The sequence below is a fragment of the Cyanistes caeruleus genome, chromosome 8, assembly GCF_971803275.1.
Source record: "Cyanistes caeruleus chromosome 8, bCyaCae1.hap1.1, whole genome shotgun sequence".
Lineage (NCBI taxonomy): Eukaryota > Metazoa > Chordata > Aves > Passeriformes > Paridae > Cyanistes > Cyanistes caeruleus.
The window spans coordinates 13,676,146-13,690,279 of NC_141708.1; the positions used below are offsets into that span (position 1 = coordinate 13,676,146).

At 42.5% G+C, this 14,134-nt stretch overlaps 1 protein-coding gene across 4 annotated transcripts in view; it reads right to left on the reverse strand.

Moving 5' to 3' along the window:
* ARMH3 (armadillo like helical domain containing 3) overlaps positions 1-14,134 on the reverse strand; it is a 123,441-nt gene that overhangs the window by 30,742 nt on the left and 78,565 nt on the right. For all 4 annotated transcript variants that reach the window (XM_086901226.1, XM_086901227.1, XM_086901234.1 and 1 more), the window contains exon 24: positions 3,212-3,290. In XM_086901226.1, the coding sequence (XP_086757352.1) occupies positions 3,212-3,290 (79 nt within the window). The remainder of the gene's footprint in view (positions 1-3,211; positions 3,291-14,134) is intronic.

The window sequence follows — 14,134 nt, forward strand, 5'->3', positions numbered from 1 at the left end:
AGAGAGAGAATATCACAAAACAACAAATTAACACTGAAGTCAGGTTTAACAAATTAGCAAGTGAGGAAAGATGCCAACAACTGGCTAAGACATTCCCTGCTTCATGGTGAGGAACTACAGCAAGGTCAAAACAGCTAATGACTAGGAAGGATTTTGAGTTTGCCTTGGCAAGGAAATGCTTCGTAGAAGGCACTGAGGATCCTGTGGTTTCTACAGACTGAAGTGATTCTTTGTTGGCCTGCCCCTGGGAATCTCCCAGTCTTTGCTGGAGAGAATATGGGGTGGAAAAGGTCTTTTCCCAGTATTTCTGATCAGAACATTGGATAAACCTCTTAACACTGGATAAACCCCACAACAGTCAGCAAAGCAGTTCCATGAAGTCTTACAAATACACTTGCCTAGACCAGAAACCTGTATATTCAGACTACAGCTCCTGGAAATCTCTAGAACTGTATGAGAACATACAGTGGCTTTAACAGTGTGTGCTTAAAACAATCCCATGCCCATCATTTTTAAGGGCCTACAAATCCTCCCAGCATGTAATATTGTTAAAATTAATGCCTGTAAATAAAAAAGGAGAAAGCACTGAAATGACAGACTTAGAATAGTAATAAATGGACATTAGTAATTAACAAGGTAATAAAGGCTTCAATGGGATTAGGAAAAGAAGAAGATAGAGCAAAATCTCTTTCAGCTGATTACTTAGCTACATTTAAGGATATTAAAATATAAAAATAAATAAATAAATAATCAAACACATTAACAGGGTGTCAGAACTTAGCTTCAGGTGAATTTGAAACAAAGCAGAGCAGCTGGAAATTCCCCTTCAGACAAAGATGTGTCAAAGACATATCTGCCTGATTAGCAGGAGATTTTCAGATACCACAGAGGAGTGTAAGCAGCCATATGAGAATCTGGTGAAAGACTAGTGTCTGAGAAGAAAATCGTCATTAAAAGGAAAGTTTGGCCATTAAAATTCTAAAAACAAATGTTTTCAGTAAAGAAATACCAGTCTCCTGAAACTACTGGAATAACTCAAAGGAGAAAATGACCAGCCCCAAATGTAGTATCTGTGTGTGGACACACAAACTAAATGTCAGCATTAAATATTTCAATGTGGTACACTTCAAAAGACAGAGCTATAAAGGATGGTGGATTCTGTATAGAAAATATTTAAGGAGAGTAGAGAAATGGGTAATTAAATGAACACACAAGTTAAAACAAAGGTACAGCTGGAAGGAAAAAAAAAATAAAAATAAAAGGAAAGAGACTGCAGCAGCCAAAAGACAAGCTTGATTCCTCCCCTTCCCACACACATGCTGAACAGCTCACACAATAAAAAACAGCAAAGTCTGTTAGCCCACAAAAGCCAGACCCTGGGCTTGATCTGGGCCAACTACCAGAATGTCTCATGTACTTATAGCTACTGACAGAGGGGAAACCACAATCCAAACACACAGACCTGAGCTCACTAGCCTAACTGAAAGTGGAGGCAAGAAGTCTCCATCCCTCTCCTCCTTGTGCAGTAAATTGCAGTGCTGAATAAACACCCTGGGACCACACACTCCCTCAGCACAGTGACATCTCCCTTATTTCTCTGCAGTTCGTCTGGGGCTATTATTGCTTTATTTTGTTTGATGTTCTCCCTCTGTTGAGAGAAAGCATGAAGAGAGACAAGAAAAAAAGAGAAATCTGTCTGTCTTTCAACTTCCTAATCATCTTCCTCAAAATGCTTCATGCATCAGCACTGATTTCATTATCTGCCTGCTGCTAGGGATTTTATTTAAAGAATAACACACAAGGAAGAAAGGATTTAACCTGACCTCCCTGAACTGCTGGGGGATGAATACTACACAGAGCTGACAGTGAAAAGCTCATTTCCTTTCTCAGACTAACTCAAAGACTATGCAAAATTCCCCTCTATCCAAGCCTCCAGTTTTAAATTGGGCTATCAAAGGCTTTTCTTTTTTTGAGGCCTGGGTTGATGTAATCAGTGTATCATCAATGAATAAGGATTGATAACATGAACCATCAGAAAGCATAGCTGTGGATACAGTGACTCTCAGAGGCAGAACAATAAGGAAAATTGAGTAAATTAAAACCAATGTTCTTCTATCCACCTATACCAAGAATATAATAAAAACCAGTAGGGGCCACCTTTTTTTCCCCCACTGCATCAGTACAGCATTCATCCCAAGTCTTTGGGGTGTTACGTAGTACAGATCAAGTAGGGTTAATACATGAAAAGGTTAGTGGGAAAAATGCAAGGGTATAATCAAGAAATAGTAAAAATATCATGGACAGAAAGATAAATGAATCGCAGAGCAGGATACAGTCAGGACCTTTTAGCAAGCACAAGTATGGGATCCCATCCAATGGAAGGGGCAACCCAAGGTGACTTAAATGAAATCTGTCTTGGACTGCATAAACAATTTCTTATCCAGAAGGTCCAGAGTTGTTGATGCAGCTGTGTCTGGGATGATTCCCCAAGCTCTCATGGCAGCTCTGCATTTTGTCCACCACATGCTCCTGCAGAGTCATTTATCTCTCTAAGAGTGATTAATGTATAATTCTGATATTTTATTTTAGGAAATAGGCCATCTCTTTCTCCCATTCCTGAGACCACTCACAGTAGCCTATTTTCAAAAAGCCACGTTTACAAATTTATGCAATATAAGCAGAACACGAAGATAGCAAACCAGGCCAAATTAAGGAAGGGAAACATAACATGATCACCCTCTTTATTAAAAAACTCTGCTTTTTAAAATCTAACCCAACTGAATTCAATTACCCTAGAAAATTTCTACCAGCTGTTGACAGAGTTCTAGGTCCCCAATATCACCAAAAGGAAAAAATCAAATTATGCTCAACAGTTCTCTGATAACTAAGTTTGCTGCCAAAAACTTCCTGTCCTATTCTAAATGCCAGCATCCTCACAGTCTCCAAACACACTTGCTGACAATGCTGAATATTTTTCTTGTTTGTATCCATCCTTCTACATTTGCAGGACCAAAATCTCTGTATGTGGTGGTAGAATTGGCTAAAGCAATTCATTTTTCTTTCTCTCACCCACATCTGAACGAGGAACATGAGATTCCTGCTTGCATTTCTTACTGCTGCCACATCATCAGTCCCAGTGAGCACAAGGTCCTCCTGGACTCCCATATTCCAGAGGTCAACATGAAAAAAGGCCATGGCATGCCTGGCTTACCTGATCCTCGGAGAGCTGTGATATGTGATTCACTGCAGCATAAGACTCTATCTTCGGGTTGAAGTGATTGATGATGGCTCTGAAACAAAGGAGGGAAATTTTCAGAGGTTTCAGGAACATCTTAGAGATGCAGCAGAAATTCCATGCCAGTCTGAGCAGGTGCACATGGAGCCAGTTCTGCAAGAAATTCCTCCTTCACCACAAGTATTGTTTGCTTTGCCAAAGGCACGCTCCCTGCTGAGGCCAATGTGGGTCCCAACACAAGCTCACTGGCACAGGCACTGTCCTACACATGAGTGCATTTGTCCCACCACACACTGGACTGTGCTTGCTGCTCTGGCAGGGGGAGTTGCTGGAAACAGGCTGCAAATTGCTCTGTGTTCCAGCAGAACAACAGCAAACCTGGCCATCACTGCCCCATCCTGCTCAGGGAACTTCAGCTTCTCAGTATTGCCTGACATTTTGTGGAACTTTGCTACCTGTTATGATGAAATTGATGGTTTATTGCTTTGGACTTTCACTCAGTTTAAAATGCTGTAGCTAGCTCTTACCTGTAGTCATCTATCACTACAACCACTACATTTTGAATTCTTACCATAATGACTTCAGTCCTCATCTCCAGTTTAGATCATTAGAGATAACTCATGTCAGTGTCCCAAACACAGCTGCAAATACTGGTCACTCCTGTTCCTCTGCCTCATTTCTCTCACAAGCTGCAGCAATCTGCACCACTCCCTTTCCCTTCTAGGTGGATCTAGAAGCAGATGTGAGAAATCTAAAATTGAAAGTAAAATAACAACTGGGGAAAAACACCCCACCAAACTGCAGCTGGAGCATTTCCTCAGCCTTCCTTCTACCTGTCAGGTGCTGCTGCTAAGACGAATAGCAGACAGTAAAGATTCCCTGGGACAGAGTCTGCAACTGCTCTAGTTGGGATATTACTCATCAGACCCACTGCTGAGGTCAATATTCATCATGGGAGCTGGTCATGCCAGCGCTCGGCACAGATGAGTTCTGACTGTGCCTGGAGAACACTTGCTCAGCCAGATTACACTGCAGCAGCAGTCAGGGCTTCCACTCTCATATTCATCAGCATGGAAATTCACTCCAGTTCTCTCCGTTGTACTCTAATGGGTTCTCTCCTCCCCACTCCTCCCTCTGCAGAAGGACTTTCAGCTGCTTTCCCCAGACCTCATCACAGCTAAGAGCTTGTGCCTCAGTCTAGGAATACGTGATATTCAGTGGTGCCAATTAGAGTGAGTGGATAAAAACCTACCTAGAAGCATCCTTACCTCTTTAAATACACAGATAAAGAGTGTGGAAGGTGTGAAGAGTGGGAGTGGGGGGAAAAATAAAAACCAACCCAAAAAAACTGAAACAACCCAAACAGAATCTGCAATTCATAGACTCCAAGATTGTTTCAGTTGTAGGGGAACCTTTAAGGCTCACCTAGCACAGCTCCCCTGCAATGAGCAGACATAGCTTCAACAAGATCAGGTTGCTGAGAGCTCCATCAAACCGGACCTTGAACGTCCCCAGTGAAGGGTCATCCACCCTGTTCCAATGCCTCACCACCCTCATTGTTTAAAACTTCTCATATATAATCTATATCAACCCTCCCAGTTAAAACCATTATCCCTGTCCTGTTGCAACAAGCTCTGATGAAAAGTTTTTCCTCAGCTTTCTTCTAAGTCCCCTTTAAGTACTGAAAGGCCACAATAAGGTCTACCCACAGCCTTCTCTTCTTCAGCTCTCTCAGCATGTCTTCATGGAAGGTTCCATCCCTCTGAACACTTTCATGGCCTCCCCTGCACTGGCTCCAACATATCCATGTCTTTCCTGTGCTGAGGACACTAGAGCTGGACACTGCAGCCCAGGTGAGGTCTCAGAGAGCAGAGCAGTAGGACAGAATCATCTCCTCACCTTCCTGCCTGGGTTACCTTCACTGCAACATTCCCAGCCACACCTCATCACACACCAGCTGCCAGTCAGCACACAGGGCCAGTCACTCCTGCAGCTGCTCCTACAGCATCCATACACACTTGGCACAAGAGGACTTCTGCCTTCTCACCAACCCTGACAGTTACTTCCAGAAAACAAATACAGCAGTGCCTCTACCAGGCTTCCCATGACCCTCTTCCCTCTGGAGAAGGACAAACACACAGGCTGAGACGTGCCCAGACTCTTCCCATTTCAGTGTGACCAGGGTCACAATCACACTGTCCATTACCCAGCCTCTCCAACATTCTGGTTTTCAAGCTGTGTGTTTCATGCCTGGCTGGAGTCATACTTATACTCCTACAGGACACACTGCAAGTTATTGAAAGAAAATGGAACACAGACTTACAACAACTTAACTTCTGGCTTGACAGAAGGTTTGGCAGCTCAGATAGGTTCAGTGCACTCACATGGTTCCAACATTTACCAGGGAACAGATTTAGCATTTATTTGTATCCACTGAAGTGCTGTGAAGCACTTCAACATGGGCTGCCTGCTCACAAGTCCCTGCTTGGATCTGAGCTAGTGGAGCGGCACCTGCAATCACAGCTGGGATTCACCCAGTGAAAGCAAAACCAGCAACCAGCTGCCACTGCAGTAAGAATCAATAGATATAAAGGAAGGAAAAGAATTCAAGTCTCCTTCCTCTTTTCCCAAAAGGTGAATGGACAACTCCTCAGTGATTAGATGAAGTTCAGCTGTTTAATTTGTTTTAACTATGAAGAATTTCTCCCCAATCTGACCATCTGTAGAGCTGTTTCCCTGAAACTACAGGCATCCTGGGGCAGGGAAGCACGAAGAGCTTGGATTCAATCCTGGCTCTGCGTAGCCAGCTTCTTACTGCCCAACAAATCCACCAGGGCCAGGCTTTGCATGGTGCAGCTCCTTCTCACTCATCTGCTATGAGAAATTCCATTGCTATCCAGGCCAAAAAGCATCTTTTTGCATCAGCTGCTCTCATACATCTCTGCTATTCTTCCATCTCTCAAAATTTATCTTGTCCCTGGGGCATGTTTTTAGCAACTGGCCTCCTGGGATATTCACTGATTATCAGCTGGAATTCACTTCGCAGCGATGCTTCACTGGCATTTGATCCTGGAGACAATGAGAGACCAGAACTTTGAAACACAGTCTCCCTAGTAAAGACCCAGTGGTTCTGCCACCATTAGTTCCCACTACAGCACGTAACAGCTGATCCTTGGCAGTAATTTATTTTTACACTGTGATTGCCTCAATTACTACCACACCAGCCAGTAGCCTTGGGAAGGGGGAAGGGAGCAGTTAAAGCACTCAGAAAAGATTTGTGATGATGCGTTCTACTGAGATCTTCATATTGATCATGGGGAAAAAAAGAAAACCCTTGTGTTTGGTATTCATGAAGCATGAACATCTTCAACACATTTGTAAAGCAAGGAAATGGTGAAGTGTCAACTGAAAGACAAAATGCTGCAGTTCCCACATAGCCTTCCATAGTACGTGCACTTAGGTGTTCCACACTGCCAAGTCCCTCGGTGGGGCTGGCTGCCATTTGTCACACAAATTTCACAGCACTTGTGGGACACAATTCTGCAGGGACTGAGAGATGTCACTTCAGGAACACTGCCTCCTCTGACAGATCCACAGTTCATCAGTGAACTGATAAGAAGAGACTGCCACTGGATAAAGAAAGGATGCTGAATAAGCAGAAGGCTTAAGAACTAAAAAACTGGCTCCCAGCATTTTGTCTTGAGGTTAATGCTTACAGCTCTAAGACAGATCACAAGCCATCTCCACATTCTTTATTCCTCGGTCTCCTGGGAAGAGATGTTGATCTCCCAGTAAATACATGAGGCATACCAGTTGTCTACAAAAAACACACATCTCACATCACTTCTTCATGCAGCTGTTCAAGATACCTACACACCATGATGCCAGAAACATGCAGGGACACATATGAATGAACCTGCACATTTCTCAGGAAGAACAACCTGGGACACTTGCATTTAAGGATGTTGCATTTATTGTGTATTTATTGCTTTCATTTAATTCTTCATGAAGAAGAGAATAATTGCAGGAAAAATCACCCTGGTTTAGAAACCTCAAAGTGCAGATGAATCATTTATTTGTACTAGTTGTATCAATCATGTTATTAGACAGTAAAAGCAGGTCCCACTGTAACAGGTATTGTACCAATCCAGAGTGGTGGAAAGCCTCTGTCCCAGGGGCTAGGGATCTCAAATGCATGAAAACAGGGAAAGCACAGAAAAGTGCACTGGCAACAGAATATGTAACAGTGCTGCTACTTAATGAGCATCACAAAACACTTCAGTTTGAGACAAAGTATGGATAGGAAAAACACAGAAAGAATACTGAAGGAAGAAGCAGAGAGATAGGGAAAAGGAGATAGAAGGACAGATAGGATCAAGATAACCAGAGGTGAAAAACTGCAGAACAGGGAGGATCAGAGAAACAGCAACTGATCCCAGGGCAGTCTGTCCTCTGCAAACTGGAAAGCTCCAACTGGTAGAAAGTTCTACTTTGGCTATTCTTGAGGCTGCAAAATTTGGCCAGTCCTGAAATGACTGTTAGTTGCCCCTTCTCCCTCAAAAACACATTTGGTGGAAGGTGAGAAGCAGAGGAATCTCTGTGGGGGCCCTACTGGCTTTTTTGTTCCACACAAAAAAGGGACATCACACTGTGTCTCTCACCTAGAGCTGTGGTGAGAGAAGGAATCCCCCCAGGTAAGCTGCATTCCTCTCCGCTCACTGTGTTCACTGCAACAGGACTCGCTTCTGTGGTGGCTGCAGTAGCTCTCCAAACAACAACATTTATTTATAGTCTTTAAAAACTGCCTCAAGTTACTCCTTGATAAACAGAAACAACCAGTGCTGGCCTGCAGAGAAGCCCAGAGTAAAAGAATTTCTGAAGAAGCAAAGTTTGCTGACTGGAAAGGGCTCCTATGAAAACTAATATGGCATGTATGGAAAGAAAAGGTTTAATTAATTCCTCAATTTAATCTGCCACTAGTTGTAACATCAGATGTGAGACATGAAACACATCAGCAACACGAAGGTACTGGTCCCACAATTAACAGGATCTTCCAGCCCATGGTAAGGAAGATACCTTGTCCTCCTTAACCTCACAATGAGCTGGTCTGGGTCCAATGTGCAGGGAAAGCAAAATCACTATGCTCAGGCAGGCAGCATTTCTTCAGCACGTTTTCTCTGACCTCCAGACTCTCCCCATCAAGTTATTGCAGATGAGCTGTCTAATACCCACTCTTGCCTGACAGCAAGAGTCCCATAAGACAACACTGTCCTCTTATCCTGAGCAGCAAAGTAAAGCACTGTGGAGGTGCTGAAAGTAGGCTAAGGGAAGAACAGAAAGGCTACAAAGCTTATTATAGAGATGGGAATGCTGAGCCATCATTCCCTGCATGAACCTGGCCTTTGCACCTACTTCACAGGTCCAGCATGCAGTGCCTGACAAAGTATTCTTGTGGATTCCCAAACATTTCTTGTACAATAAAAGCAAGACCACAAGTTCACTTCTTCCTACATTCTGCTAGAGTGGAGCAGAAAAGCAGCAGCTCTTGGCTGGTATTTACCCCTTCATAGGAAATCAAGGGTGACTTTATACTCACTGCAGACACTGATCTCATCAAGCCAGCACAGCGCACTGGGCAGCAGGGAATGCACCTCAGTCATCACTGAGTAAAACTGAATGCATGGCAAAGGCAGCCAGTTCACTCGCCCTCTGCAATGAAAACTGGCACAATCTGAGATGGACAAATACTCCAGCACACACTAAGTTTCATCTATTATGAAGGCTAGAAATAGGCAAGCAGGAAAGGGCATAATTGTCTTTCATCACACTCCACAAAGCTGCTTTACTACAAAAAGGAGACCTGAGAAAAAGTAGTGTTGTTCAGGAACAGGAATCAATAAGTAACCAGCTTCTCTGTGATTTGTCACAGCAGTTCCCTCTCCCTCTCATACACCTTAGTTCCTCCTTTATGAAATGGAACTAAGAGAAATCACTTCCACAAAGTGTTTTAAACCAACAAAGTTTAAAACACTTTCATAAGAGCTCAGTGTTCTACTATGTGGTATGTTGGAAACAGCTCAAGCACAAGGCAGAAAGTAAATTACACACACCAAAATGAACACAAACTCTCTCTCCTTTTCTCCCATACACGCCATCACAACCATGATTGCTGGAGACTTATGTAAGGCTTCCAAGCCAATCTTCCTGCAGCGAGCTATGTCTCAGCAAGTGCTGTTCGGGGCAAGGATCTTGCTGACGTTGCTCTCATAGGCATTCCCAACACTCCAGACAATAAAACCCCATCTGTTCCATGCCTGCAACAATTAGATTGAGTTGCTCCATACGTACAACCCCACCTGGTAGGAGGTGAGAGGTTTTAGATTATTTTAACACACATCCATGAAGCATTGCTATAAAGTACACATACCTACCATATCTAAGCTGTCTACAGTAATTAAAAGCAAGCAAACTCCCTGGAACTGTGCACCAAATTCTTCCTTCTACTGTGGTTTGATTCCAGTCTGTTAAATTTCTTTTGCTCCTACAATTTAATGAGTACTGACATTAAGCTGAAAGTCCACAACTCACAGTGGGAGGCATCTTCCAGACACAATAATAAACTGCAGGGAAGAATCCAAGACAAAAGGATATTTTAGTCAAATGCACTTGCTTTACAGCACACTGAAAATATCCGAGTCAGCACTGCAGCAATTTCACAGGAGAAGCAACTGCTACACCTGTTCAATTCTGCCATCCTGAAACCTATTGATCGTGATGACAGGTTCCATGGCAGAGGGAGATACACGGTCTATTTATTTAATAAGGAGGGGACAAAGAGTGCACACACAGCAACTGAGCTGCTCACATTTCTCAGCATGGCTTTACCAAGCTCCATTCTGCAAGGGCAGAAGGAGATGTGCTTTCTGAACCACCAGGCAGCTACAAACAAAGCGCATCTCGACACTTCGCTGTTTGCTGGATACTAACCCAGGATCACCACAGCTACAGGATATGCTGATTTTCTCTTTTTGCAGTCCATGTCAATAAATTTAAGTCAAGCAAATCAAATACCTCACTTAACTTCTATTTGTTTTCTTAACTAAGGAAATCCTCATGGGTGAGCAGTTAACTCATATTTTGGAACAGCTGCACAACCTCACTTGAGACTACAACTTAGGGAGTTTATCCACTCACCTATTTTCATGCACCCACTGGAAACTAACCTAAGAAGCATTTCTGTTCCTTTTTCTCAATAAGTAAACATCAGAATTCTTAGCTATACATAACCAATGGCACTGATAGTTTAAGTTTTACTTAGGCACAGAGAGTAAAAATACCCTCTGAAGCACAGGGCAGTAGCCTGATCTGTGCTTCTGCTCATCTCCCAATCTGTAATTGACTGCTCTATAACAAAGCTATCACTTGATAACAAATACATTTCTCATCTCAAACATGCAATTTATAAGAGATCAAATGACATATTTTATGGCACATTTCACTGCTTTAAAACAGCTGGCTAGTAGTAAGAAGCAAAGTGTGTCAAGTGAGAGTGTGGCAAGAGTTTACTTTCACCAAAGTAAAAGCATTAAAAAGCCAACCCTTAACTACACCTCAATTCCAGAGAGCAGCAGTTAACTATTCCTGCTCACCTCTAACTACGAACAGAGCTGCAGCTGTGTGATGGAATAGAAAAACACCAGATAGGGAAGCCTGTCTTCTAGGCTCAGGCTGTCAGCACTAAAACCTGCAGCTCAGTCTAGCATGTCCCAGGTGGGAGAGCCAACCACAATATATGTCAGTATATTGGATTTTAGGCATGATGCCTAAAATCTTCCACATCTGTGCTACAATTTTGAAGATTCAGACAACTTGTAAAATGAGAAATCCTTCTTTGAAATTTCCTTAATATCTGCTTTCAAAAAGTATATACTGCTCTAGGGCTGTGGTTCTGGCTTAACATCTGCACAGAGCCATAAAAAGCAATACTAATAAAGTAAGCTTTTCAGAACCTTAACAACATTTTCTGCAGCACCTATTTCCCAGTTCTTTTACCTCATATACATTCCTTTGTCCAAAATTCTTCAGCTCTACTAAACAAGTACAGTCCACAGGCCAAACAGGCTGTGGTTCTTTTAGCATCCAAGCACTCTGTGATGCAAACAGCACAAGTCTCATACAGGTGTACAGCAGAGAAATGGGTTACAGAACACTGTGCTAACATCCAATACAGCCCTTCAGCTACACCAGCTTCCCATGTACAAACTCTCTAAAACAAACAGTAAGGTATGTAGAAACAATTCATCCAGAAGTTGAGGGGGAAAAAAAAAAATAAACAAGGGAAAAAAAGCACATTTGACAGTAGTTTACCATACATGTTTGCATAGCCATCTTCTCTGGTTAGGACCTGAAGTAAAGCATTATGGCAAATATTTATTCTCTGCAAGTGCTATAAGTGGGTCAGCATCTACCCATTGCTTCATAATTCATGTTACAGGATGCCATCTAAGCCTCCTGAGACACAAGACACATTGCAAAACCTCCAAGAGAATCTAAACCTGAAGTTTTTAAAATTACTTTTAGTATCTTCATTAGTATTTAATCATAGACTGTTTGAGGAAAGCCTGGATTACTGGCTGCCACATCTCGCACAGAATACCGTATGGATGCACACACCAGCTTCCAAACACATCAAGCTAAGAGTGAGACTTAGAAAGTTTTAAGTCATCCCACTGGGACCTTTTAAAGCTCCCTGAGAAAGGCTCTGAGTAGGCTGCTAGTTAATTAACTTAGTGAAAACTTGCCATCAACCCTGTATTATCTGGAGCACACTGGAAACTACTCTTATTACCTCATTTTGTCAGGTGTGAGCCAGCAGGTATTGCATGAGGCCCTGAACACCTGTTTGCTGCTGTGGCAGCAAGACAAACCTCTCTCCTTAGGTCATGGAGCACAACCTTATTTTATTGACTCAGAGTAAAACCTGTGCCTGCAACAGAAGTCCCACAGAGAAAAGAAGGCCCTGAAGCATCTGCATTTATCTATATTGAGTGAGTAAAAGGTTAGAACAATGCAATCGAATAGTGAAGTAGCTAGATATTAAATTACAGAGAGAGGAGGGGAAGGAACATTGTCTAAGCAAGAATCAGCTACAGTCGAACCTACTTAGCAAAGGATATTAAGATGAGTCCCACAACGATATTTAATTAACTTAATTATACAAAGTGTACCTGCACAGCCACATAAATCAGGGTTCACAATAGCACTAGTTGAGACACTACCAACTACCATGCCAACCAAAACCCATTATTTACACACCAATCCTCTGAAAACACAACATGCTGCAAACCTCACTCTTTTTCTTGTCAGACAGTTGCAAATGAGAATCATATTTGTTGAAAAATGCCTTCCAAAATCCAGGACCAAGCCTGAAGCATGAATTCTGTTGACACCCCCAGACACACCCCAAGTGAATTCCACATCCTCAATAAAGATGTCACCACACATCACCTGGGACAAGGTGAAGTTGGTTTTCAATGCCAAGGAAAACTAGAGTTCAACAACATTACAGCTGAATGAACGGTACTCCTTTTAGGATATTTATTTCATGTCTGAAAGACTGGAGGACGTGTAGTTGATTAAGATTCTGTTTTCCTGAGACAGAGCACCTGATTTATGGACCAGTAGAGAGCTTCATCTTATCTCCTTTGCTGTATTTCATGTATACCCATCTTTTTCCCCATTTAATTGCCTTAACCTCACTCATCTCCCTGAAAGCCAAGCCCTCTCCATCCCAATATCCACACATCTCACAAATATCTACACTACTGAAATCTCTACTCTCACTAAGAGGCGATGATCAGAAGCAAGTGATTTATTGACGTTGATCAAGTTAGCAACTGAGTTACTGGCAACAAGCATGCTGTAAATCCATTGTACCTGCAGAGTAAAATGCCACAGATAAACTCCCCTGTGCCCACACACTCCCAGTTCTGGACAAAAGGAGGATTGGGGGTCAACTCATCACAGCCCAGAGGACAAGGGGAAACTGTTTTTCAATCACCTGCCTCACCAAGAGTTTCCAGAACCACTTCAATAGTGTTGGGATTTTCTGTGTTTTGCTTTTACTTTATCCATCCTCATCCCGAATGTCAGGCAAATGTTGACAAAACCCATTTAGCTGAATCAGCCATTGAAGTGCAAATCTTTGGGAACAGACCTTCCCATGTCACAGAAACAGAGAAACTGATTTCTTTTCAAATCACCCACTATCATCCTTGACACAGCTATACATGGTCACCTCTCCCTCAAAGCTTTGGGTTTGTAATTTAGACAAACGCTGCTTTTCTGCTCTGTTCTTTGTATGGGTGCTAGCAAAGCAAGGCCACTGAAGTACATTTTCTATTTCAAAAGTAAAGTATGGTTCTCCAGTCTTAGAAACAGTAGCACACCAAACATTTCAAAGTTAACTGCTGATGTTTTCCCATCCATCAAGTCAAACAAAAAGCCCAACTCCTACAGTGTTCTGCTACTGATACATCTTTTGTGTTTTAGAATTTAAGTTTTTTTCAAGGCTCTTACAAAAACAATGTAAAAGAAGGCCACATGGTTTTTAATCAGTTACATGTGACATAACACAGGTGGCAGAGGATCTGAAAGACCTAAGGAAGGAGCCCTGGACTTTTCTCTATGGAAAGAGAGCTAAAGGTTTGCCTCTGCTTTTTCCTTATAATTGCTAATACACCAGGGAGGTACATTAGTTCTAACCAGGGCAGTAGCTTTGGATAGCTCAACTCAGTTTCTTTGTGAAGCTTAAAAGCTGCACAATTCTTACACCAATAGTTCTAATTCAACTTTCCAGACCTTGAGCCAGCCTCTGACTTGCACAACAGTCTGTGTTCT